The following is a 27,196-nucleotide window of genomic DNA, read 5'->3' as shown; positions in this document are numbered from 1 at the left end:
ATCCACCCGTCCACCCATCCACCCATCCACCCATCCATCCACCCATCCACCCATCCATCCATCCATCCATCCATTCAACACTGACTGATGTCTACTGTCTTAGGTCAGAGCCCGAGACAGGGATTTTTGTGCAAGGGCGCCATGGAGGCAGGGCTCTCCGGAAAAGCCTTTCAGGCAGTGAGGGAGCACGCAGGGCAGGTGAAATGCCCAGCAAGGACGTGACCTCGGCTGGAGCCGTCCGTCTTCAGCCGGGAAGTCGTCTCAGAGTCGTCTCCCCCTCGAGGCCGGGGGCCAGCCTTCTGAAACCCACATTAGTCCCTCATTGGCTGTGTGAGTTTCCTGGCGCTGCTATAACCAAGGCCCACACCCTGGGCATCTTAACACAACAGACACCTGTCTCACCGCTCTGGGGCTGGAAGCCTGAGAGCAAGGGGTCCACAGGCCGTGCCCCCTCTGCAACCTGTAGGCGAGAATCCCTCCTTTGCCTCCCAGCTTCTGGGGGCGCTCCTGGCTCACAGCTCCGTCACTCCACTCTCTGCCTCCATCACCACGTAGCCTCCTGCTTCTCTTCCTTCTCCAGACACCTGTCCTATCGGAGGAGGGCCCACCCGAATGGCCTCATCTTAACTTGATGATCCGCAGGGACCCTGTTTCCCAATATGTCCCATCCACGGGTACCGGGGTTAGGACCTCAACCCAGCTCCTTGGGTGGGTGTGGCACACGGTCAGCCCCATGATGCTGTCTGCGGGCTGCCTCAGCTCGGGGTGGGCAGTGAGACTGTGTCACCTCTCAGGACAGCCGGGTCCCCTCAGCAGAGGGCGATTTTGGGAGAAGGCGGCAGCTGTGAGCCGTCAGCAGCCAAGACTCAGGGAAGCAGGAGCGGGTGCAGCTGTCAGCCAGGGCGTCGGGCGGGACACCAGCTGTGTCTGTCCCACCAGGGGGCCGAGTTGCTGAGGTGAATGAGCAGGTCTGCACAGAGAGGCCACCTCCGAAGAGGAAAGATGTAGCCAGCCCTGCCGACGAGTGGAGAACGTGGGTGGCTGCAGAGGGCCGAGCAAGCGGGCCATTGGGTGGGGAGGTGCTGGGTGCTGTTGGGGGGGCGGGTAGCTGCGTAGGACTGGGTGGTCCAGGAGGGCCTCCCCGGGGTGGGGCAGCAGGCAGGCCCATGTCTGTGTCTCCCTGAGCTGTTTCCTCTTCAGCAGAGTGGATGGCCGGAAGGGACAGCCTGCGCCAGGAGCCCTCGCAGGGCAGGCGGTCCAGGGCGGCTGCTCTGGAAAGATGGTTTGTTTTTGGAAACTCCCAAGGATGTGGGGCTCCAGTGACCTGTTCCCAGAGCATCCTCTCGGGGGCTGGGGGTGGGCCCAGGGGTAGCCCTGGGGAGGGCCCTAAGCACCCCCTCCTGGCCACGCTCTGGTGGGAAGGCCGGGAGGGGACCCTGGAAAGGCCCACCTCGGGGGTGCCACGTCCTGCCCACCAGGCCCGGGGGATTCTCCCATGTCCCCTCTGTGCCGCCCTGCCCCGTCTCCCCGGTCTCAGAGCCCCCCGGGGGGCAGGAACCCGCTTTCAGAGGCCATCGTCCCCATGTTCATTAGAGGAATGTCAGAAGGACAGATAATGCCAGAAAAAAAGGAAAAAAACCCTCAACAAGCCACAAAACATCCCTTCTCCCCCAACACTCCCCACCCCGAGAGTCTGGGCGTTCTCTTCCAGACTCCTTCCTTGGGTGAGAAAAATGAAATTCCGTTCAAAAAACTGTTGACGGAAAACAGAGTCCGTGCCCAGCACTGGCGGAGCAGTGGGAGCTCAGCCCCGGGGAGCCCTCGGGCCAGGGCAGGGGTGGCGCTGGGGTCCCCTCCCGATGCCCCCCACTGAGTCATGTGTGTGTGTGTGCGTGTGTGTGTGTGTGTGTGTCTTCTCTCTTATAAGCACGCTCGTCATTGCACTTGAGGCCCACTGTAATCCAGGATGATGCATCTTGAGATCCTTACCTTAATTATATCTTCAGAGACCCTATTTCCAAATAAGGTCACATTTTGAGGTTCCAGGTGGACACATCTTTTGGGGGGACACCTCTCAACCGGCTACACCACTTGGCTGTGGGCGGCAGGGTGAGCAACTGCCTGGGGCTGGGAGGGTCCCCGGACACGAGATGTTCAGTCCCTCACAAAGTGGGACAGTACTGGGCAAGCCAGGTGGGTGGGTCCCACTGGCACTGAGTGCGGTCTGGGATCAGGCATTTTACATAATCAGCGGTTGGCAACACTTCAGGTGGGCTCTGGGAGGGCGGAGGGCCCCCTGCCCATCCAGAGCCGCTCCAGAGGGGACCCACTGTGGTGGAGGGCCCCCCCATGGCCTGCCTGTGGAATGGGCTCGGGGATGGGGTCCGGGGAGCCCTGGGCCCAGGGCGGGCACACATCCATCGTTCCTGTGGGCACCGCAGGAGACGCCCGGGGAATTTGGGGCCTCCCGCTCAGGGCTAAAAATGGTCCCAATTAAAATGGAAAGCTGGCATCGCCTCAGGCCAGGAGCCGGCCTCTTCCTTGGCAAGTCGGATGCTTTTCAATCCCCAGAAAGGATTAGGTCTCTAGGGACAACGTGGGTCCAAGAGGAGGGAGCCGAATTAAACACCCCACGGGGCCTGTTGCAGGCCCGCGGATTCCTGCGGGAGCTAAGCCTGTCCCCCACCACCCTGTGGGGCCCGCCGGGAGTGGGGGACAATCGGGCAGGGGCCGGCGACGGAGGCCGCGTCTGGAAGCTGCCACGGTGACGGACATTGACGGGGCTGGCGTGTGTCCGGGCTGCTGGCCATGGATCCGCGGGGTATTATGGGATGTGTTGGGGTGCTGGGGAGGTGCAGCACCCTGCGGCTGTCGGGCAAAGTGCCGGTGCACTGTCAGCGCCCCCCCAGACCCTTTTCTTTTGCATTTAAAAAAATCGTGGTAAAATATGCATAACGTGCAATTTACCGTTTCAGCCACAGTTAAGTGTGCATTTCAGTGGCGTTGGTACATTCACATTGCTGTGTAGCTGTCACCACCGTCCATCTCCAGAACGTTCCCATCTTCCCAAACTGAAACTCGGCCCCCTTCGACACTAACCCCCAGCCTGCCCCCAGCCCCGGGCACCCTCTATCCACCTTCTGCCTCTGAGTCTGACCTTCGATCCTCTGACACCTCACCCGTGTCAGAGGCCTGCCCTTGGGTTACTGTGGTCGCGTCGTCCGCCCGTATGGCAGAACGAGATCTGAGGCAGTGCCGGCTGGCCCAGGAGGGCCCGGCGGGCCTCAGCGTGCAGCCTCACCTGGCCTGGCTTCTCCCGCTGCCCCCTGGCCAGTGTCCCCTTAATGAACCGTCCCAGAGCCTGGAACAGAGAAGACCGAGCCATTCCCCCAAGACCCGCTGTGGCTCCCACTGCCCACCCAGCCGGACCACTGGAGCACCGGGTGACAGGCCAGGGGGACTCGGAGGGCCTCAGAGCCTGGCCGGTGAGCCCCAGGGGGCCAGAGCGCACAGGGACTCAGGGACATGGTCAGGGACTAGGGCCGCCCACCTGCTGTGTGGCCTCTTTTGGAGAAAGGACACTTGGCCTGGATACTCCGCCTGCCGTGGCCTCGACCGGCCCCTCCCTCTCACCGGCCTGCCTGTGCCCGGGCAGCCTCTGCCCCTGCCTGGGCAGCGGGTGGCGCGTGGGGAGCCCTCGAGGCACGGGGTTGGGGGATGTCAGGTGTCCATGGACACAGCTGCCCTGTGACTGTCCTGCGGCTCCTCCCCACAGACCACAGCCCTGTGGGACAAGGGACACGTGGGTCCTGCTCAGCGCTGTACCCCCTGCTCCCCAGGTGAGAGTAGGACTCTGCGCGTGCGTGCTGAGTGCAGCACTGGCCGCGGTGTCCTTTACCCAGGTGGCCCCTGCTCGTGTCCACCCTATGGCGGGGCCTGTGGGGCCCAGGGCTGTGAGTGACCGGCCGGCGGAGCTGCAGGCCCGGGCGGGCTGGATTCCAGGCTCCAGGCAGTGGCTGAAGGCGTCTCTAGAGGGAGGACCGCCCCAGGCCCTTCCACCCTTGGGCCCCTTTCACTGCCCCCTGGGACACCTTCCTGGCAGCACAGCCCGGCTCCCCCTCCCCACCGGCTCCCCAGGGTGGCCTGTCACCCCTGGTTCCAGCTCTGGACCAAGAGCTGGATTTTAAGCAACGGAATTTTGAGCGTTACTGAGCATCAGGTCCCGTCTCTGCTCCTCTGAGTGGGGGGCCGGGGGAGGCTGCACAGACGGGGTCTGACCTGGTCGAGCCAGGTGCTTCCTCCCCACCACCTGGTCCCTTGTCCAGAATTGGTGGCCTGGTGGCTGGGGGGACCTGGGGGGGGTGCATTTGATGAGCTTCATGGGGGCCGGCCTGCTGGAGCTGCTCCATGTGTGTCCATTTCCTTCCTGCCCTTCCTTCCACCCTCCTAAGTTCGCCTTGTCCCCAGGGCCCCACGGAGCTCTCAGAGAGGTGGGGGGCGGGTGGGCAGCGGGAGGAAGAAGCAAGCAGGCATTGAAGTCAGGTCAGCTGCTGCAGCCAGGCTCAGCTGCCCCCTGGGGGCCACGAGGAGGGCAGAGAGGGAAGGAAGGCAGGGCAGACGTGCGTCCACATGGGCGAGCGCGGTGCCAGGCCGCGTCCCCAGGCCTGCGGCCCTCCGTCACATCACCGCACTTCAGCAGCCTTCCTGCCCGCCCGCCAAGGGAAGGCACCTCCCCTCCCAGGGGTGGTGTCTGCAGTCCCATTTTGCAGACGAGGAAACCAAGTCCCCAGGGGAGCTATGGCAGGGCCGTTAAGCACGGGCCACCCGGCTCGGTGGCCAGTAGCCCCGCCGCCCTTTGCGGGGCCAGCTCGCAGACTGTGGCCCACCGAATCGTCCAGAGGCGGCCGGGGCAATTCTTCAGGGCAGGGGCCGAGCCAGGGCCCGACGGACACAGTCAGGAAGGGCAGATGCCCCGACCAGCGGCCGGGGGTGGTGCGGCCACCTGACCCCCCTTGGGGCCGATGATGCGCGAGGCGAAGTGGCAGGAAGGTTTTCCTCCCCAATAAAAGGAAGGAGAAGCTTCGCTCCTGCCTTCCTGTCTTAGACGTCTTTGCCCCAGAGGCGGCCCCTGACACAAGTATTTCGGGGCGAGCGAGGAACCCGCTGCAGGGAGGTGGAGAGTAAAGCACGAATGGGAAGGAGCCAAGAAAAGATGTGTTAGTGAGCAGGTGGCTGCCGTGGGCAGCCAGAGCACAAGCCCAGGGGGCCCTGGGGAGACAAGGAAGGGCACACACCTCCGAGCTCTGCCACCCAAGGGCGACTGATCCACCAACTCCCATCGGTGACCATGGAGGGCCGCCCCTGGGTGTTAGTCCCCACCCACCTTGAGAATGGCAACCAGGCTCTGGGTGGTGAGAAAGCCTTCAGACAGAGAAGTGCTGATACTGGCAATTAGCTGTTCAACTGGGCCAACGTACACTGAAATGGTGAGGACAAGGGCGTATGGGAGAGAATGTCTGGAGCTTCAGCAGCCATATTGTGATCATGAGGCACAACGCTAAGACAGCAGCATTAAAGGCTGAGGTGAATAAGCTGCTGAATTCTCCTACCTCAGTTCTCCTAATCTAGGATTCTTGTGATATGAAGACAGAGCCTTTTTTGCTTAAATCATCCTTAGTCAGGTTTTCTGTCACTTGTGGCTGAAAGCATCGCCACGGATAACAAGCGGCTCAGAGAGGGTGGGGCTGCCGCAGGCCACCTGGTGAGCCAGCAAGCAGTGGAGACAGGACTGGAGGGCAGTTCTCCTGCCCCAGAGCTCATGTAGCCTTCTCTCCCCCTTGGGGGGGGCCTTGGAGGACCTGGTAATGCCCTCTGGGTGAGCACAGCTCCTCTGGCCTCTATCGCTTCTTTCTTTTGCTTAACCAGCTGCCTGCATCTGCTCAGCGTGGACACGACCCGCCTCGGGCCCCATGTGCCTGTTCTCATGCACTCCACCCGTTCGCCAGGGCTCAGCCCGTGTCCCACTCCCTGTCTGAGTCCAGCCCCAGCGTGGGGCCAGCGTGTCTGGGTGAGGATCAAGGGTGACAGTCACCAGATTTACAACCAGCAGTAACCAGTCAGAGGAGACAGAGCCTGGCCGTGCCCCCTCGGCCCCTGCTGGCCCAGGCGTCCATCCTTTCGCTACCGGGAGGTCCGGGGTCCTGGGGAGGGCCCAGGTGGTGGCAGGGCGAGGGGCTTGGGCCAACAGCTCCCCACAAAACTGGCCCGGGAGTCTTTAGAATTTAACCATTGCTTTGCTTGGACCCCACGTGCCGCCTGTCGTCCTGGGTGGAGGCTGGGGTTCACCTCCTGCAGGGGCGTCCTTGGTCCTTCCTGCGTGTGGCAGCCGCACCCACTTGAGGACCTGAGAGGTCACTCCCCCCAGGGGCACTTCATCTCGGACACCTGGGACGCCCCGAGGAATGCGACCATCCCAGCCCTAAGACGCCCACCACTGGGCAGGGGCCACAGGTGTCCAGGCTGGGACGGGGCAACGAGGGGCCGGAGGAGATGCCCACGGAGGAGGGGAAGCCTGAACTCAGACCCGCCCGAAGAATACCATTGTGGGTAGAACAGTGTCTCCCTTCCCCAAAAAAGACGTGTCGAAGTCCCGATCCCCTGATACCGTTCACAGGTACGACCTTATTTGGAAATAGGTGTTGGCAGGTGTAACCGAGTTAAGAGGAGCTCATTAAGGTGGGCCCGCAGCCAACAGGACGGGTGTCTTTATACGGGGAGAGAGGCGAGGAAGGGCCCCCTGCAGGTTTCGGGGGGAGCCCGTGGCCCCTCGATCTCAGAATTCTGGCCTCCAGACTGTGAGAGAGTGAGGCCGGCCAGCGGATGGGACTTCAAGACGACAGCCCCCGGACACCCACCCAGGTGTGGAGGGTGGGCTGGGCGGAGGGGGCCTGGGCAGGGGCCGGGGCGGCTCTGGAGCCTGGGGCGACCTCCACTGGCTTCTGGGGGAAGCAGGGCGTGTGCGTGTGTACGCATGTATGTGTGTGTGCACCCACGTCCGTGCGCGGTGTCTGCCATGCTTTGGGAAGGCCTGGGTTCTCGGCACGATGCTTGCATACCGACATCCAGGCGGCCCCAAAAGAGCGCGGTGGCCATTCTGGTTACCATTTCTCTGCAACCAGCTGCTCCTAAACATAGCAGCTTAGCACCATCTTTATTTAGCCCAGGATTTTGCGGGTCAGGAAATCAGGAAGATGCTCAGCCAGGCGGTCCCCACCTGGGGTCCCTCATGCGGTGACGGTCAGATGTCCCCAGGCGCTGCAGTCACTTGAGAACTCAGCTGGCCTGGGGTCTGGAAAGACTCTGGGCTGGCAGGTGATGCTGGCGTAGGCGGTGGGGGCAGGGGGGCTCCATGGGGCTCTCGGCCAGGACACCTGCAGCCCGGTGGCCCCTGCTGTGGCTGGCCTGCCCTTGAGTGCGCCGAGAGCCAGGTGGAAGCTGAAGCCTTCCGTGACCTAGCCTCGGACATCACAGGTGACACCTCTGCCCTATTCTTTGGGTCGAAGCAGTCACAGGCCTGGCCTGCCCTGGACCAAAGGGAGGGGACTCAGACACGGCCTCATGCTGGGGTGTGTAAAGAATGCACGGGCACGTTTCTGGTTTTTTTGTTTCTTGTTTTTTGAGGAAGATTAGCCCTGAGCTAACTACTGCCAATCCTCCTCTTTTTGCTGAGGAAGACTGGCCCTGAGCTCACATCCGTGCCCATTTTCCTCTACTTTATATGTGGGATGCCTGCCACAGCATGGTGTGCCAAGTGGTGCCATGTCTACACCCAGGATCCGAACCGGCGAACCCCAGGCCGCCGAAGCAGAACGTGCGAACTTAACCGCTGTGCCACCGGGCCGGCCCCTGGGCATGTTTTTAAACTGTCAGTGGCCCAAGAGAATGCCTACCCCACGTGTTGGTGGCCGTCTACACTGGACACCTGTTCTTCAGTTGGCTGGGTCCCCGCCTACCTCCAGCCGGATGCTGAGCTCCTCCCGAGGGTCGGGTCCCGTGAACAACGGAGGAGGAGCTGGGTGAATATGTGAGCCAGGAAGGGGACGGGAGGGTCCCCGAGGGCGGGTCCAGCTAGTCTCCTGGGGCCGCCCTAACATATTACCCCAAAGCGAGTACCCGGGGTGACCTCATCTCAACCACATTTTAATTGTAACCCTTTTAACAACGTTTACAAAGACCCTGTTTCCAAATGAGGGCATGTTCTGAGGTCCCGCAGACATGAATTTTGGGGGGGGCTGCTCTTCAACCCAGCAAGGAGCTGCTTCCCCATGGGAGGTTTCTCAAGAGCCCCCCCCCCCCCCCCCCCCCCTCCGCCGTTGCCCCCCCCCCCCCCCCCCCCCCCCCCTCCCTCCCCTCCCTGCCCCTCTGCGTCCCCGCTCTGCAGTCTGGGCCCATAAAGAGGCGATGAAGGTAGTGAGGTCTCTGGGGTGGGGCCCCAATCCAGCAGGACCGGGGTCCTATAAGAAGAGATGAGGACACAGACACGCAGAGGGACAAGCAGGTGAGGACACGGGGAGAGGACGAACGTCTCCACGCCCAGGAATGAGGCCTCAGGAGGCGGCAGCCCTGCCCACACCTCCGTCTCGGACTTTCTGCCTCCAGAACCGGGAGAAAGAAACGTCTGTCATTTAAGCTGCCCCTGTGCGTGGTGTTTGTTACAGCAGCCTGAGCAGACCAGTACGAGGGGCTTGGGAAAAAGAAGGAGGTGGCTCTGGACATGCAGACAGGTAAAGATGTTCCTGCTAGGGGCTGGCCCCGTGGCCGAGTGGTTAAGTTGCGTGCTCCGCTTTGGTGGCCCAGGGTTTCACCGGTTCGAATCCTGGGCGCGGTCATGGCACTGCTCATCAAGCCATGCTGAGGTGGCGTCCCACATGCCACAACTAGGAGGACCCACAACTAAAAATACACAACTGTGTATTGGGGGGCTTTCGGGAGAAGAAGAAAAAAACCGGAAAAAGAAAGATTGACACCAGATGTCAGCTCAGGTGCCAATCTTTGAAAAAAAAAAAAAAGTAACCATGCCAAAAAAAAAAAAACCCACAGGAAAAATAAAGACGTTCCTGCTCCGTTTTGGAGGCCCAGCAAGCCGGGAACAAACCCACACACCCGTCTGCAGGTCTAGGCCGAGAGAAAGATGAGTGAGGGCCACCCCGCGACCTGTTGTGACACTGGGATTCCCCTTATTCCACATCCTCTGGTTGGAAGCTTTCATAGAAGCGTGGGTGACGTTCCCTAACTGAAAACAAACACAATTTTAAAGCCCTCCCTTCTGTCTCCCCTGCCCCGCCCCCGCCCTGGGATGCCCCTGCTGTCGGCACCCCAGGTTGTTTGGGGCTTTTCCTGCAGACCCCGAGGACCGGCTGGCCTTCTCCGTATCATCCCCACAGCATCTGCTTCAGCTCTGTCTCCCCCGAGCTGGGAGCTCCCCGAGGGCAGGGACATCGGTGTGTGCCCGTGTGCCTCCAGCGGCCGCGCCAGCCGTATGGTTCGCGATGGCCTGTTGAACGAATAATTGAGGCTGAGGATGGGATGTGTCAGGAGCGGCCTGATGTCCCCGTTCCCCGAGGGAGGGTTGGGTCCCTGAGCTCCACCGTCCCTACATCCAAACAAGCTGGGTGTGGGTCCTGGTGGCGCAGGCAGGCCCAGGCAGGGCTGGCGGAGGGCGCGGGACCCCAGCGCAGCTCCTCGCACGCGGGCGGCGGAGTCGCGAGTCCCACTGGGCACCCTGGGAAGCACTTGGCTTGAGGAGCCTGGTGGACGGGGCGCTGGGCAGCCGGTGGAGGCCAATGGTGACGCCGAGGGTGGCTCTGTGACCTGCTGTGAGCGGACCCCAAGAGAGGGGCGACTCCACCTCCGCCCCACCCTCATCCCTGTCCTCGGCCTGGCACACCCGGGAGCTGAGAGCCCTAGAGAGCAGTTCTGGGGACGGCAGCCTGAACCCCCTACGACGTGGAGGCACTGGCGACAGAGCCACACGGTGGGGTGGTGGCTGGGACTGATGGGGAGGGGGGACGGGAGAAGGGACAGTGCTGGGACAGGAGGGTGAGAAATGCTTGTGTTTGCTGAGCAGCTCCCGACATGCTCTGCTTCGTACAAATGACCCCGCACCTTGGGCCTGAAAGCCACCATTTTATTCCACTCGTGGATTCTCTGGGCCCAACGTTTGGGAAGAGCACGGTGGAGATGACTTGTTTCCCGTCCTTGATGACTGGGGCCTCACCTGGGATGACTCAAAGGCTGGGGTGAGGGGCCGGCCCCGTGGCGCAGCGGTCACGTGCGCACGTTCCACATCGGCAGCCCAGGGTTCGCCGGTTCAGATCCTGGGCATGGACATGGCACCGCTCGTCAAGCCATGCTGTGGTAGGAGTCCCACATATAAAGTAGAGGAAGATGGGCATGGATGTGAGCTCAGGGCCAGTCTTCCTCAGCAAAAAGAGGAGGATTGGCAGCAGATGTTAGCTCAGGGCTAATCTTCCTCAAAAAAAAAAAAAAAAGGCTGGGGTGATGAGAACCACATGAAAGCATTTTCCCACACACGTCTGGCAGCTGGCTGGGAAGACACCTGGGGCTGTTGAGGAGGACGCCTACTTGTGGCCTCTCTGTGTGGCCTTGGCTTCCTCACAACATGGCGGCCGCAGGGTGTGGGATGTCCTCATGGCGGCTCAGGACTCAACAGGTGGTGTCCCAGAGAACAAGGCAGCAGCCGCCATAGAAGTCACTCAATGGGTTATTCCACTTGTACGAGCAAGCCAGAAACCCAGATTCCAGAGGAGGGGGCAAGGATCCCACCTCTCGATTGGAGGCATGGCAAGATTCTAGAAGAATCTAGAAGGGAGGACCACGTAGGAAGGGAGGATGCTTTTGATGCTTTTGGAAGCATCCTTCTGATCTTTGCTTTCACCTCCACTCTCTTCCTTTGTGTGTGTCTGTCTCTGCGTCCGAATTTCCCCTTTTCACAAGGACGTCGGTCATATTGAATTAGGGGTCCACGCTACTCCAGGACGACTCCTCTGAACGAGTTGCATCTGTAAAGACCCTGTTTCCCAATACGGCTGCCTGCTGAGGTGCCGGGGTGAGCTGTTCAGTATATAAATTTGGGGAGACAGAGCTCAGCCATCACACGAGGTGAGGCCGTCAGAAAAGGTGGTCCAGCTTCGTTCCGAGATGCTCGCTTTTGGGACCTTGAACTTCCATGGGAGAGCTGAGACCGCCACGCTGCGAGGAAGCCCCCGCCACACGGAGAGGCCACGTAGGTGTTTCAGCCCACAGCTCTGGCTGAGGTCCCAGCCAACGGCCAGCGTCCGCCACCAGACGTGTGAGTGAAGGAGACTCCGGAGGGTTCCAGCCCCCCAGCCTCGTCACCCCAAGGCTCAAATCTTCCTAGGAGAAGCCTCAGACAGCATGGAGCCTGCTGGTTCCTCTTCCTCGCCTGTCCCCACGGAGCTCTCTGGATAGGGGGCCTGGTCCTCGGGGCTGGACCCTGTGGAAGGGGCATTCCTACACCTAAGTGGGGACCTGAGGCAAACCGACGGCCGGTTCCATCGCCCACCCCCTGCCCTCTGTCTGGGGGAATCTGGGTTTAATGAAACTCAAGACGCCTCACTGAGCTGCAAGCTCGGGAGACGGGGCTGGGTCTGTCCTGCAAGTGGCTGAACAGCCCCCACCCAGGGCTGTGCGGGAACGGGCTCCCACCAGCTTGGGAGAGCCGCCTGGAATTTTCAGGAATCTTGTAAACAGGTTGCCAAACGCGGCTGTTATTAAACATTAGATGATAAAAACTTAACGTTAAATGAACTATATGGAAAACAAAGGCGGGAAAGACTCAAACCTCACCATTTCCGAATTATTTTCCCACAGTTTAGTCTCGTCTACGCTTTCGAGGCTGTTTATGTTGATTGTATCCGTACAGTAGAAATAGTATATGATGGCGCGTCACTGCCCGGCCCTTCCCAACTCTGCGTCCAGTGGCAGCTCGAAGGCGGGACTATTTACACCACAGAGACCGGTGGATGCTACAAATCAGGGCTTCCCTCCCGTCCACCCCCGAGAACCTGTTGTTGAAAATTCACCAGCTGGGCCCGCCCGGTGGCGCAGCGGTTAAGTGTGCACGTTCCGCTTCGGCGGCCCGGGGTTTGCCGGTTGGGATCCCGGGTGCAGACATGGCACTGCTTGGCACGCCATGCTGTGGCAGGCACCCTACATATAAAGTAGAGGAAGGTGGGCACGGATGTTAGCTTGGAACCAGTCTTCTTCAGCAAAAAAAAAAAGAGGAGGATTGGCAGCAGATGTTAGCTCAGGGCTAATCTTCTTCTTCAAAAGAAAAAAGCAATTAAATTAACTTTAAAAAAAAGAAAAGAAAATGTACCAGCTACCACTGCAGTGGTGCTCATGGGGGCAGGTTTGGGACGTGTGTGTGACTGCTGGACCTCCCATGGGAGGTCCCTGAAGCATGTTCTCAGAAACTCTTTTCAGCTGAACCTTGCGTTTTAGTCACCTATTGCCGTGTAACACACCACCCCAATGCTCCTGGCTCACAATGACGACAATTATTTATTTGCTTGTGAATCTGCAATTTGGGCCGATCTTGGCAGGGTCAGCTCACCCCTGCTCCACGTGGCATCTGCTGGGGCACCTACTGGGGCTGGATGCCCTTTTCTGAGGAGCTCACACACACACACACACATGCACAACCGGGCCTTCCACGCGGGCCTGTCCTCGGGACCTCTGGGCTTCCTCGCAGCATGGCGGCTGGGTTCCAAGAGGGAGCACCCAAGAGGCAAAAAGCAGGAGCTGGCAGTTCTGGGAGGACTGTCGACTCCGTCACCTTCTGCCATGGAGGCCAGCATCAAGGGGAGGGGACGGGAACCCCACCTTTCCACAGGAGGAGCGTCAAAGGATCTTGGGGCCGTGTTCTCACATCGCCGCCCCTGGGAGGCCAGAGTGGCTGAACCCTCTCTTTCCATTTCTCGTGTCCTTCGGCACCGCCATGCCCCTTCCCTGGGCCCTGCAGAGGCTCCCACTGTGCCCGGCCCAGCCAGGCCGCGGGTGACAGCACCAGTGGAAGACGACGGGGGTGGGTTCCCATGCTGAACACTCGTGTCAACGCCCATGTCACAGATGAGAAGACTGAGCTGACCGGGGTCACAGGCGGAAAGGGACAGAGGTGGGATTGACTGTCGATCTCCCCTCTTATATTCCATCCACGTCCCCTGTCTCTAGTGACTTCGGGGACCATGACCCGTTCAGGCCTCCGCCGCCTCCAGCCGGACGCGGCTTGCAGAGCATCCCTCCCGTCCTGCTCGGTGCTTGGAGGCAGCCTCCGGCCGCTGGCGAATTGAGCTGACCTGTAATCTGTGCCTTGAGTACGAAGATGCGGTCGTCGCCAGAAGAGAACCGAAACCAGCCTTGAATAATTCCTGTGCTTTCAACGAAAACACCAATAAAATGAAAATTTGAATAAACACCACTCAACCCGCCCAGGCGTGAAGGGGAAAAGAGATGCCTAAAAGCATGCGAACCGGGCTCCTGTGGGCAGAGGTGCTGGGGCCTCACTCCTCCTGGAGGCTGCACAGGCCCCGGCTCACAGGGAGGAGGTCAGCGGCCGCCATGGGCAGCCCAGGGCAGCCCGTCACTGGGATGCGAGGCTTTGCTGGCTCTCTCTCCTCCTCCAGGCCCAGCATGCCACTTGCTGGCAGGCCTCCAGGCCTTAGCACAGGCTGTTCTTCCAGCCTGGAATGCCTGTCCGTGATGTCCCTGCCTAGCAAACTTCTATGCATCCTTGAAAACCCTACCAAAATGATGTCACTTGATTCATTCATTGAGTGGACATTCACCGAGGTCCACTGGGCTGGGTGTGGCCAAGAGAGTGATAAAAAAGCGAAGGAGCCTTTGGTGTGGGTGTATCACGGACTGAATGCTTGTGTCCCTCCCGCAAATTCATACATTGAGATCCTAACCCCGAAGGGGGTGGTGTCCGGAGGCGGGGCCTTTGGAAGGTGATTAAGTCATAAGGGTGGAGCCCTCATGAGTGGGGTGCGTGCCCTCATAAAAGAGACCTCAGAGAGCTCCCTCCCGCCTCCGTCACATGAGGACACAGCCAAAAACCGGGAAACCTATGAACCAGGAAGCGGGGCCTCACCAGCCGTGGAACCTGCCGGCGCCTTGATCTTGGGCTTCCAGCCTCCAGATCTGTGGGGAGTAAATGTCTGTTGTTCAAGCTGCCCCATCTCAGCTGTGGCAGCCCGAGCAGACCCAGACAGCCCTGCAGGCTTGTGGGGGTGACAGACACGTAGGAACCCTTGTCAGAGAGGGGACAGGGGCCCCTGGGAGGGAACAGCACCGTCAGAGCATCTGAGCTGAAGTCCCTTCTCCGTCACCATTGGGCTGCATGACCTGGGACAAGCCACTTCTCCTGTCTGGGCCCCTGTTTCCCCAGGCTCCATCCACCCCCTTGAGACGGAGAGGCAGCCCCCTGGATGCACGGCCCATGACACGGCGGTGCTGTCACCCTGCCCCACACCCAGACAGACCGGGAAAGGAGGCCCCCTGGGCCAGGCGCTCTCAGGTTCCAGCCCCTGCTCTGCCAGCGGCAGCCCGGGTGACACGGACAGAGGCAGTCCTTCTGAGCCCCTACTGGCCTCCCTGGGGAGGGGAGTCCCCCGGCCCTCTGTTGGGGGCCCGCCGTCAGAGATGATGTGGCTGGAGAGGGTCAGCAAGAGCTGGCCGTAGGGGACGCCCAGGGGGAGATCCTCACGACCAGGCTGTGAGTACAGGTCGTTAATTTGGGGGGTGACCTAGGGAGGTAGGGCAGAGACAGGCAAGGAACCCAGCCAGACCCTGGCGTGTCATCAGGCCAACAGGCACTGTGGGCAGCCCTGCTGGGGACCCCCAGAGACGGCAGAGAGCAAGGTAGGGAGCAGGTGACCTTTCTATCCAGTCAGTCGCTGGGGAGGGCTGCCGGGGGGGGGGGGGGGGTTAGGATGGGGGGGTGGGAACCTCACTTCCCGATCCGCCCGCCTACCCTGTGCCTGACCAGGGAGCCCTCCTGAGGAAGGGTGGCTGCTGACCGCAGGCCCTCCGGAGAGGGGACGTGCAGGGGAATGGGTGCCATGGGGAGCTCGGCCCCTACATGGGACCTCAGTCTCCTCCTCCGCATCCTGGCGGGCTGGAGGACCCCACGCCTCCTGAAGGAGGGGCTTCGCTAGGATGGGGCAGAGGCCCAGGGCGCAGGGTCGGGGCTGCAGGGTGAACTGTGTGCCCCCAAAAGCTATGTTCCAGCCCTGACCTCTGGACCCTCCGAATGCGGCCTTATTGGGAAGTAGGGTCATTGCAGAGGTCATGACAGTCGTGCGTCCTCTAACGACGGGGACACGTTCTGAGGAATGCGTCCATAGGCGATGTGGTCGTTGTGCGGACATCTCAGAGGGCACTCACGCAGACCTAGATGGGACAGCCCGCGACACCGCTGGGCTGCAAGGTACTCGTCTTATGGGACTACTGTTGTCTCTGCAGTCTGCTGTTTAGTTAAAATGGAGTAGGGTGGGCCTTGAATCCAACATGGCCAGTGTCCTCATAAGAAAAAAAGAAGAGGGGTCGGCCTGGTGGCACAGCGGTTAAGTTCACACGTTCTGCTTCGGCGGCCAGGGGTTTGCCAGTTCGGATCCCGGGTGCGGACATGGCACCGCTTGGCAAGCCATGTTGTGGTAGGCATCCCACATATAAAGTAGAGGAAGATGGGCACGATGTTAGCTCAGGGCCAGTCTTCCTCAGCAAAAAAGAGGAGGATTGGCAGTAGTTAGCTCAGGGCTAATCTTCCTCAAAAAAAAAAAAAAAAAAGAAGAAGAAAAGAAAAGACCCAGAGACCAACCCATGCCCAGGGGAGAGGACCACGTGCAGCAGACCCTGAGGGAGGATGGCCGTGTGACGATGGGGGCAGAGACTGGGGTGATGTGGCTTCAAGCTGAGGAACACCGAGGACTGCCGGTCCCCCAGGAGCCGGGAGAGAGGCCCGGAGCTGATGCTCCACCCCAGCCCCTCCCCTGAGAAGGAACCGGCCCTGCTGACACCTTGATGCTGAACGTCTGGCCTCCTAAAGTGAGAGAGGGCATTTCTGTTGTCTTTTCGGGTGTTGGTGGCCATTCGTCACGGCAGCCACAGGGCAGCGGCTTCGGTCCCATCCTGGTCCAGAAGCAGTGGGGCAGCGGCCTGGGGACAGGGCTGCCCGCAGCCTGCGCTGGGCCAGTTGTGAAACCCTCCTTCCTGAGCACGTGCCCAATACCCAGCCCCCCCTGGTGGAGGGAGGGAGGGAGGCGGCGGTCACCCCCGGCCATGGGGCTCCCGGAACACCTGCTAGTGTTTAGAAAGACGAGCGCCTCGGCCGCCATCTGCACATTTGCCACAGGCACACACACCCTCACTTGGTCCTAGGAGAGGAGGTGTGTTCAGCCCCACTTTACAGACAGGTAAACTGAGGCTCAGAGAGGGGAAGTGACTTTGCAAATGTCACACAGCAAGTGGGGGGCAGGGCCAGGACTTGAACCCTGGCTGGGTGGCTCTACAGTCCAGCCCGTTCTCTCCCCAGGTCATTTGATCAGCTCCTGCCGGCAAGGGCAGCCTGGCCGGGGACAGACCAAACTGAGTTCCAACCCTGGCCACCCCCATGGGACCTGGGCAGCCACAGAGCCCCTGGCCTCCTTCACGCAGCTCTGAGGCTTCCTTTCCTTCTTCTGCGATTTTGCGTCTGGCGATTGGTGCCCGCTGCTGGCGGGTGGGGACCTCCTCGGGGCTGTCTCTCTGTGGGACTGCCTACATGCAGCCACCTGTGGCTCAGCTCAGGGGTCCACACTTGAGCGTCCTCGGGCACAAGGAGGATGCTGTATCTCCTTCTCTGACCTCGCCTTGGAAGTCACACGGCGTCACTTCTGTGCATCTGGTTATAAGACACAAGGTTCCACTTCCAATGGGAGGAACATCAAGGTCACACTGTAGCGGGGAGACATTGTGTGGCCATCCTCCGAGGATACAATGTGTCGCAACGGTTACTTGGGAAGCCAGGCCCCGTGCCCCACAGTGTGACAATTTATCCTCTAGAGTTGGAACTGTGACCTGGCATGCCTGGGTGGGCAGAGTGTTAAGAGACAGAGAGAGGGATGGGGGAGGAAGAGGGGGGAGGGGTGAGAGGAGGAGGGGGGAGGGGTGGGAGGAGGCACAAAGGTTTGAGGCCGGTGGTGCAAGTGGAGCCACCGGTGGTGAAGGTTTGCCTCTTGGGCAAGGCTGTGTGATAAATCTCACCCATCAGTCATTCCTCAGGTCTGATTAGATCTGGCCCTTAGAGGAGAGTTTGATGGGTAGACAGTTCACCTGCAGTCTGCTTTCTACTCGGCATTACTCCTTTTACTACCAACTCTCCCGATGTCTCTTTGGGGAACTGCGTCTTTCTTGCTGCAGACGTGAGGTTGGCCATATCCCACCACACAGAAGGAATTGATGTTTGTAGGAGAGAAGGGGGCCAACGGAAAGGGAAGTAGAATTGAGAGGGAGGGAGAGAGTGGGAAGGGGGGGGTGCATATCCTTGATCCATCCATACCTGAAGGTGTTACACTTCTGGGTTTCCTAGTTGTGGAACCCAGTATTTCTTTTATTTAAAAGAGTTGGGTACCACCCACTTACAACGTCTCTTTCCTCCTTTACAGTGAGGCCCTGCATGGACTGGCCCCTGCCATTGCTCCCGGGCCTGTCTTTCTCCTTGGTAGTGCTCACCATACTTGTAGCCCCACTTGCCCGGACCTGGACCGTAAGCTCCACAAAGAGAGGACTCTGGTCCCTTCTGTTTACCATTTTATCAGTGCCTAGCACAGAGCCCGACCTGGCGAGTATTTGCTACAGAAACATGAGTGGAAACGCAAGGAAATGGGTATGTGGCCTCAGGAAACCATTAGCCATGAGGAGTGGTCTAGCAGAATCTATGTAAGGCTTGCAAACTGGGGACTGGCTGGTGGCCCACCCGTGTGCTTTATTTTGGTCAGCACAGTGTTACAAACGGTGCCCAGGACAGAACACAAAAAACCAAAACCCAAACAATCTCATTAAAAAATGGGCAAAGGGCTCAAATAGACTATTCTCCGAAGAATTCATACAAATGGGCAATAAGCTCACGAAGAGATGCTCACCATCACTAATCATTAGGAGAATGCAAATCCAGAGCACAGTGGGACACCACCTCACACTCATTAGGATGGCTGTTAAAAACCCCCCACAAGATAACACGCGTTGGCGAGGACGTGGAGAAATTAGAACCCTCGAGCATGGCGGGCGGGGACATAAAATGGTACAGCTATGGGGGAAAACGGTATGCAGGTTCCTCCAAAAACGAAACACAGAATGAGGCTTTACACCCGAGAGCGGAAAGCAGGGGCTCCGAGAGCTCCTCCTTCACAGCAGCGCCATTCACAACGGCCCAAAGGTGGAAGCAGCCCAAGCGTCTATTGACAGATGAGCAGAGAAACAAAACGTGGTCCATCCATGCAATGGAGTATTATTCAGCTTTAAACAGGAAAGAAATGGTGACACACGCTCCAACATGGACGCACCTTGAGGACACAATGCTACGTGAAATAAGCCAGTCACAAGACGACAGATACTGTGTGACTTCACTTATGTGTGGGATCCAGAGGAGGCAAATTCACACACAGAAAGAACGGCTGGTGCCAGGGCTGGGGCTGGAGGAGGATGGGAGTTAAGTGTTTCATGGGGACAGAGTTTCAGTTTGGGAAGATGGAAAAGTTCTGGAAATGGATGGTGGTGATGGTTGCACAACAATGGGAATGTACTGAATGCCACTGAACCCTGCACTTAAAAACGGTTAAGATGATAAATTTTATGCTACGTATATTTTGCCACAGTTTTAAAAAAAGCGCCAGGGTTCACGGATCGGGAGATGTCACATTCCAGCTGTAGCGGACATCACCCCGTGCTCACCCATCTCTGCTTTTCCTCCCCTTCCTGGGCACAGGGCTTATCCCACTTCCCAGCACCCCTGAGTTGGGCTTTGCCCTGCTGACCCCTCCAGATGCTGCCCCTCTGCTTGTCTATGGCTCTCGCCTGGCTCTCGTGGGCACTTAAATTTGGGACGGTGTCTTCTTTGCTATGCCCCATAACAAATGACGGCAAAGTCGTTGGCTTCAGCAACAGAAATTTATTCTCCCTCAGCTCCGAAGGCCAGAAGCCCAAGGTCAAGGTGTCGGCAAGGTTGGTCCTTCTGAGGGCGGCGAGGGAGGGGTCTGTCCCTGGCCTCTCCCTCTGGCTCCAAGCCGGCCGTCTGCCCCGTCTGTCCACACTGTCTTCTCTCTGTGTCCCCTTGTTATAAGGACACCAGTCACGCTGGCTTCTGGACCCACCCCACACCAGTATGACCTCGTCTTAACTAATCACATCTCTAACAACCCTATTTCCGAATAAGCTCCTACTTTGAGGTATTGGGGTTCAGGACTTGACGATATGAATTTTGGGGGTTACTTGATCCAGAACCAATGACCTCCCAGAGGAGTGCCTGGGGGAGCTGGGCCAGGTGAGCAGGGCTGGACAGGGGAGGGTGGGGAAAACCCAGACGCTCCCAGCAGCAGGAATGGAGTGAGCAGGCCTTTCTGGCAGGAGCGGCTCTAGAAGGTTCTTCAGACTCCCCGTGGCTGCAGAAGGTCTGCGAGTGCGTGTGTGCACGTGCTGGGGGCTGCGTCCCGCTCACCTCCAGGGTGGAGACAGACAGAGACCCTGTGCGGAGACAGTGGGGGGACCCGGGAAGGGGGCCTGTGCCGTCGGTCTGATTCCCGAGGGTTTGTTTTCAACTTTCCGCTGACTCTGGAAGTGGACCGACACGGGGGTGGGCGAGAGAGAGGCAGAAAGGAGAGCACAGCCTTCGAAGCTGTAGCCAGGGGAAATGTTTTTATTTTCTGCTTCAAAGAAAATGCCAAATACGGATAAAAAAAAAAAGAGGGGGGGAGGTGAAGAGAGAGAGTGAGCGAGACTGCGCGTGTGTGTGTGTGTGTGTGTGTGTGTGCGTGCGTGTGTGGTGTGTGTGAGAGAGAGAGAGGGACAGAGATGGAGAGAGACATCCTGGGTGTGAGAGGCACCCAAGACACCTGGGAAGGAGGGTCAGGCCCTGTTGTCCCTCTTTCCAGATGCCACCACGGGGCCATGGAGTACCAGCGGGGAGCACGGAAGGTGGAGAGCTGGGCGAGACCTCTCTAGCTTGCTTGTTGCCACCCAGGCTGGGTGGCCCTTAGGGAGCTCACTCCACGTCTCTGGGTCGAGGGGCCCTTTTGACGAGTGTCTCAACCATAGGGGCACAGATGTGTGGGACAGAACGAGTGTGCGTGTAGCAGAAAGAACAGTGGAGCGTCACTCGGAGATGGGGGTGCGTGTGTCACACACCAGCAGAGTCAGAGGCAGCCGGAAAACGGGATTCTCCAGGCAGCCGGAGCCGGACTCGACGTCAGCATGGGGAGCTCCTGCCCTCGGGCTCCAGGGCCCGCCCTCCCGAGCTCCTGACCACAGCACAGAATGCCTGCCGGCTGCTCCCTGGGTCAGCCTGACCTCACCCCGCCCCAAGCCAAGTGGACTCCCACTGACCTCTGACCTCAGTACCCTCCCCCAGGCTAGAGCAGGAGAGAAGCCCGGGGAAGGGCGGATGGGCGGGGCGGGGAAGGGCAGGGCGGAGGGTGGGATGTACAGTGGGGCCCCTGACCTTATCTAGCCCAGGATCGCTCAGGCTGGGGCTCCATGTGTGCCCCCCAGCCCCCCGCCCGAGGGGGCTTGCTGCCACTTCCGAGCTGTGTGAGCTGGTCCCTCCTCCCTCCTGCCCCTCGGCTTTCTCATCTGTTGAATGGATGTGACGGTCCCAAAGCTAGTGGCCCTCAAGGCCCGCACAAAGCAGAGGCCTGTTTGCAGAACAAGGAATTTTCAGACTGAAACAGAGGGGGGGGGGGGGGCTTCTTCCGCAGAAGGGGGTGGCACAGCCCGGATTTGTAGGGGCTGCGGTGGGAAGGGACGGAGGCGCCTTTGGGGCCAGGCTGGCGGTGGAATTCGCTCCAGAGCTCTGAGCAGGCACAGGCCTGCCAGCCAGGCTTCAGAGGCCGGAACAATGCAGACCGGTGGCAGCAGGAGAAGCGGGCCTCCCGGAGGCCGGGCAGCCCCTCCGGGGGGCCGACTCCCACCCAGGTGCAGCGCCCTCCCCCGCAGACACACCCCTCCCCAAACACACGTGCTGCCAGGCCCTCCATTAGTCACCGCACTGACATACATAAATCCCATTAGTCGCGGCCCCACAAACTCCTCTGCACAACACACCCTGGCACGCCCAGACAAAAGAGGCCCCCAAAGAGGCCTTGTTTATGCCCGGGTCTCGTCCCCAGTGCCTAGCACAGTGTAGGCACCCCAGGCCTCAGGGGGCACGTGGTCAGCCTCCCCCAACCTGCCAATCTCCTGCAACCCGGCGCTGGGGGCCCCGAATAACCACAGCCCCCTCTCCAATGCCCCATCCCCCCTGAGCTCACAAGTGTCCACTAATGGCCCACAAATGCCCTTGGCCATCCCCTCACCCACCCCTCCCCGGAGCGGGGCAGGACTGGCCTGGGGTCCCCCTCCCCACGCTGGTCCTCCGCGGCTCCAGCAAGAAAAACCATTCCCCAAGGTCAGCAGCGCTCTGCGGCGGGCGGCCCCGGAGCTGATTTATGGGTGGTTTATCTGGAGAAACGCTATCGCTCTTGGATTCCGGGAGAAAAACGCTGGCGGTGGACTTTAACCTTGGGCTGAAACCGCAGCGCTTTGTTTTCCGAGGCGCTTCCTGGGGCGCTGCGGCCGGCCCGCCACGGCTCTCCACTCCCGGGCTGCGCTCAGGTTCCTCTGGGCCCCGCCGGAAGGCCTCGGTCCCTCCCGATGTGCTTCTAAAAATTCCAGGAAGGAGCTGAAGCTCCGAGAGTGAGGGCGTTTCAGAGCGAGGTTTGCAAACCTTTCACCTACAGTCCCTGTCGCGGCCCGTTGGCACGGCGAGGCTCTGCGGAGGCGCCCAGGACGGGGGTGACGCCTCCTCCTTTCGCCGCTGTCCTCACCCCCCCCCCCCCCCCCCCCCCCCCCCCCAAGTCCCGTGCAAAGATGGTTCGGAGGTGGTTGTCCCCGATCGCGCGCACGGCCTGCTCGGCTGATGCAGGGCACCCGCGCGGGCCTGTTCCCCGCCCCTCTGGCAAAGAGAGAGCGCTGGTGACATTAAGCGTTATTATTGCAAACGCACCCTTTTCGGGGTAGTCCCCCGAGCGCCTCGTGCCTGTTCGGGTAGAAAGACCGCCGCCGCTACCATGCCGCCACCAGCGCCCCACCGATTCCTGCCTTCCGGATGGTTCGGCTATTTGCGCTAAAGCCGGCGGCCAACCAGGGCGCTGAGCCGGGGCCGGGTGGCGAAAAGCCCCGAGTGTCCTCGGCATGGAGGAGAAGATGGGCTGGCGCGGGGAGGGGAACCAGAGGAGCCCCTGCCTCCGGGCGCGGCGTCCGCAGACACCCCGCTTGGTCCTCTCTGCGCAAATAAAGCCCCCCTGCATGGTGCGCCTGCAGAGAGCTCCAAGGGCAGTACGATGGCGCGGGGTTAAGGTGGGGTCTGCGAAGAGGGGTGGCAGGCTGAGTTCTGAGAAACCGCTCTGACTGACCCTGGCGTCTCCCCTGGAGGATGCAAGTGGCATCGGAGTTGGGCGCAGGCGGAGGCGGCGCTCCCAGCCCAGCCTCACCGAGCCTTCCTAGGAGTAAGTGCCCGATTCGGCACCTACCCTAGGCAGCGATCCGGTGAGGCCCGGGTTGCTTCGGGGTCTGGCGACCGCAAGGATGCATGATGGTGGCACCGAGTCGGCGAGGCCGGTCCCTGTCTTTGGCGAACGGGGAAACTGCTGGCCAGGTTCCCCGCACAGTCTCGGGTCCCCCAGGCGCTGACCGGGAGAGCAGGGCGCCCGGTGCGGCCCGGGACGCGAAGCCGGCCGCGAGCCCCCGCGCGTGAGCTGCGGGAAGGAGGGCCCGCGTGGTGATTTATGGCCGCTGCAGGCCCCCTGCGCACCGAGCTCGTCTTCGTCCTCTCCGAGCCAAACAGTGGAGTGGAAGACCCGACCCGGGCCAGGGGAAGAGGCCAGGGCCGGAGGCGGAGCCGAGAGGCGCAGGGATCCGCTGGGGCCGGGCCTGGAGCCTCACCTCTGCTCTGCCCGCCGTGCGCCCCGATCCCCGTGTCGTGCGGGGCTCTGGCGTCGCGTCCCTGGTCTCCCTGGCGAGTCCAGGCCGCTCTCTGCTGGGCTGGCCAAACCTCGGCTCGGCAGTGAATCGTGGCTGAGCCAGTCGCAGCAAGGGGATAGCGAGCTTGGCTGTCCCGGGCGCGGCCTCTCCGGGTTTTAGCGGCGCCCAGGCCGGGAGCTCCCTGGTTGCCGGACCTGGGACCTGGAAACTGGCGCTCAAGCACCTGGCCAAGGCTTCCCGAGCGGGTGGCAGACGAACGCCCGGGGCCCCCTACCCGAGAAGCTGGTGGAGCGCGGGGACTTCGGCCCCCACCGGGAAAGGCGCTTTGGGGCGATGGGTGGAGGTGGCTCGGGTGTCCTGACCTAGTGAAGGATGCCGGTTTTTTTCTGGGGGAGGCGTAAGGGGAGAACGTGTCCACGCGGCCGGCAACACTACGATTCCGGGAAGCGCCGGGTTCGGTCCTGAAATGGGGCAGAAGTGACCGAGACTCGGGGGGGGGCTGAGCCCGCGCGACGAAGGCGCGGCCGGGGAGAGCAGGGCGCAAGGGTGGCCTGACCTTCGGTTTTAAAACAAAGGGGCAGGATTTTGTCAGTCGGACCGCGTCCACGAGGCCGGAGACCTAGAAACGCACAAAAGGCCTCGGCCCCGGCGGCCCAGGCTGGCTGCGGACAGCGGCGCTGGCCTGGGCGGGTTCTCCGGGAAGCGCAGTCTGAGGCTTGCGAGGTCCCCCCTCCAGCCGATTTTCCGCCCAGTCAGTACAAAAACATACACATGCACACACTGCGTCAACACACTCTTTCTGGCCACGGATCCCGCCGGGTAAACAAGGATGTGGGGGAGGGGGACGGAAGATGGCGCCCAGGCCTGGTTTTCACGTTTAAACGTGGCCCACCAGAGCGGGGAGGGCGTTTTCCCAGACCCTGGAGCCGGCGAGGGACGCCCTAGAGGCCCCCTACGAAAGGCGGGGGTCTCCGAAGAACCCCAGGCTGCGCCCACCCCTCGGCTGGGGACCTGTCCCCCGCCCCAAGATGGCTCCCGGCCGCTGTTTACCCAGCGACCGCGGGCCACCAGGGCGCAGGGCGGAGGAGAGCGCAAAGATCAGGGCGCGCACAGATCGGCCCGGGCCGGTGGCTCCTCGGCGCGGTCGGTTCGCGCCCCATGCACGCTGCAGCTCGCGGAAGGGCGCGGGCAGGGCCAGTCCTGCGCGCCCCGCCCGGCGGCCGGGACCCGGGAGTCGCCGCCGCGTCCCCGGGCCCTGCGCCCCGGCCGGGCTCTGGCAGCGGAGGGTGGCTCGCGCGGTTGCGGGTGTGAGTGCGCGCAGGGAGGGCGGCGCGAGGGGGCTGGGGCCCACAAAGGCCGGGGGGCGAGGTGGGGGGCTGGGGCAGGGGGCCTCGCCTGCCCCGAACTTCGGCCCTAATGAAATGCAGGCTCGGTTCGCCACGCCGACGAGGCGCACGCTTGGAAAATGCAAACGCCATTGGCAAATCCAGGGCAAACAGGCAGAATTTTTATTAGCAACTAAATGATTTATGGCACACATACCCCGCCGTCACAATTACGGCGTCTTGGAGCATCCAGGGGTGAAAACATTAAACATTTATAAAAATAGGCTTTTGTTTTTTTCCACCCCTCAAGCCCTTTGTATTTCCCACCGCAACTCTCTCAAGATATACATTTTTTTTTTCCTTGAGCTATATTAAAATAAAGAAAAACATTCCAGATCCAGGGCGGGGAGAATGGAGTGGGGGATCAGTCTGGGCTCCGAGTACTGGAGGGCAACCAGGGGGGTGGGGAAGCCATGGGGGCCGGCTGTGGGAGGGTTTACTGGGAACCCACAAAGGCCTCTGGATAAGACTCGGGGCCGCTCGGCGCCCACCCGGGCTGCGCCCCCACGCACGGCCCCTTCCCCTGCCCCGGCTTCCAGCGGCCCCGCGCAGCCCAACTGCATTTATTATATTCCTGCGGCCACCCCCCTCCCCCAATGCACACAGACACAATACCTCCTTTCTCTAACCCCCCTCTCCTCTCCGTCTTTGCTCCCGGCCGTCCCGGGGCTGCACCGGGAGCCTCCCACCGCCCCGGCCGCCACTGAGACCTGCGCGCCCTGCTCCAACCGCGGACACCGCCGCTCGTTCCCCTCGGCTCCGGCTATTTTCGTTCCTTTCTTTCCATCTCACTCTTCCCTCCTCCCCCCGCGGAGCTCCAGCTTCCAAAAGAGGGCCGCCTAGAAACCTGCGCAGGCGGCTCCAGGAAGGGCAACTTGAAACTGCCCTCAAGAGGCTGAACTTTTTTTTCCCCCTCAAATTTATACTGGAATTAAATTAGACACCCCCAGTTCACTCTGGAAGCCTACCCCCCTTTTTCTAAAAGTGGAGGAAGGAAAAATAGAACGAATGGGCGCTAACTAGCTCATTTTTTTCCCCCTCCAGAAAAGTTGCCTTAAAAATGGATTTAAAAAAAAAAAACAAAATAGAACGAGCGATGCGAAAACGCTGAGTCCGCATCGTGGGGCGAAAGAGCGGGCTTCTCTTGTTTTAATTAAAACCTAATCACCGCGGTTGCTCTCCGAGGCAGGATCGGCAAGGATTTCTGCCCCTCCAAGCTTCCTTTTGAGGGTACGTAATGCCTAGCCGGGCACAGGGCCCTGCGGGGCTGCAGAGAGAGGGGTGCGGGGCCCCCAGGGCGGTCCCTCTGACCGCATCCGCACTCCTCGCGCCCGCAGCCAAGAAGGTTGCCGCGGGCAGCTCCCGGCGACTCAACCCAGAAAGGATTTTGCTGAAAGCGCAAAATAAAAGTACAAAGTCTGGGGGATTGGGGCTCCCCTCCCCCTCCGGCCGCCGCGGCCAGCCAAGCAGTTTTTGGGCTTGGCTGCTGCTGCCTCTGAGCTCAACAGATTTTTTTTTTTTTTTCCCGGTCTCGCCCTCCCTGGAGGGGGCGCGGCGGATGGAAGGCGAGAGAGGCCCCCAGCCAAGAGGTTTTTAATATTACACTTTAATAGGTTTCAGAAGGCCCCGTGGAGAAATGCTAATAGGCTGAAATGTCAGAATCGAGAGGGAGTCAGTTCGCGCTCAGCCGATCTAATCCTTTTTTTCTGCTCTGATTTTTTTGGGGCGGGGGGGGAGAAGGGGAGGGGAGCGCCCACGCAAAGAGAGCTTTGGGGAGGGGCGCGCCGTGCAAAGCGCCGCAGCCCCGGGCCGGGGCCGAGCGGGGGGCGCGCCCCGGCCCGCGTTTCTATAGGAACCCTTTTTAGAAGATTAGAGACTCACCCGCTGCCCGCCGCCGCGGCCTCTCCAAAATATTAATCAGTAACCATCTGACACCGCGTTTCAGGGAGGGACCCGCAGGCCGGGACTAGGAAAACGGCCTTCTCGCCTGCCCGTCCCACCCAACCGCGCTGCTCGGGAAGCGGGAATGAATCGCTGCTTTGTTTTAAAAGGGGGGGGGGGAGAAAGGGAAAAAGCAGCCCTTGTCTGTTTTCGCGTCTCCACCGCGCGTTCTAGGAGGCGCGCCCCAGGGGAGGTGGGGGCCCGGGCCCCAGGCCCTTCCCGGCCCGCTTGGCTTGTCACCTCCTCCTGCGAGCAGGAAGCTGACAGGCGGCCCATTAAACCGCGCCTTGCAAAGCCCTGGATTGCGGCGACAACCATCTTCCTCTATTTTGATCACTCAGCCCAGACGCTGGGGGAGGAGGGGAGGAAAAGGGAGGAGAAGGAGGAGGGGGGGGTCCGAGTTGGTGGAGGGGGAGGGCTGCCTAGAAACGGCCCGGAAAAATTCTCACCACCAGTTTTGATCATTCAGCCCCGCCGAGGGGAGCCTGGAAACTGCTGGAGCCCCTTGGTCCGTAATTGGTTTTATAGGAATGGCTGAGGGCCAAGGTGTTTACATG

At 60.7% G+C, this 27,196-nt stretch overlaps 1 protein-coding gene across 1 annotated transcript; it reads right to left on the bottom strand.

The window, feature by feature from the left end:
• Positions 1–19,010: 19,010 nt before the first annotated feature.
• On the bottom strand, positions 19,011–26,957 carry LOC124242037 (serine/arginine repetitive matrix protein 1-like). Its single transcript, XM_046666523.1, has 3 exons — positions 26,880–26,957; positions 22,863–23,932; positions 19,011–19,821 (listed from the first exon to the last, which is right to left on the bottom strand). The coding sequence occupies exons 1-3, from the start codon at positions 26,955–26,957 to the stop codon at positions 19,725–19,727; spliced, it is 1,245 nt and encodes a 414-aa protein (XP_046522479.1). The 3' UTR covers positions 19,011–19,724.
• Between the last annotated feature and the right edge of the window lie 239 nt (positions 26,958–27,196).

This window comes from Equus quagga, chromosome 7, assembly GCF_021613505.1.
Source record: "Equus quagga isolate Etosha38 chromosome 7, UCLA_HA_Equagga_1.0, whole genome shotgun sequence".
NCBI classification, from domain to species: Eukaryota; Metazoa; Chordata; class Mammalia; order Perissodactyla; family Equidae; genus Equus; species Equus quagga.
The sequence above is the reverse complement of the archived record's forward strand: the minus strand, read 5'-3'. Positions and strand labels throughout refer to the sequence as shown.

Excerpts from the sequence above, each read along its gene's own strand:
- LOC124242037 (XM_046666523.1), bottom strand. The coding sequence starts at position 26,957 with ATGGTTGTCGCCGCAATCCAGGGCTTTGCAAGGCGCGGTTTAATGGGC. Across the intron at positions 23,933-26,879 it reads CTTCCTGCTCGCAGGAGGAG|GTCTCCGGCCTCGTGGACGC; the intron begins GTGACAAGCCAA and ends GTGCGTTTCTAG. Across the intron at positions 19,822-22,862 it reads TCACCGGATCGCTGCCTAGG|GGTCTCTGTCTGTCTCCACC; the intron begins GTAGGTGCCGAA and ends GTCTCCGCACAG.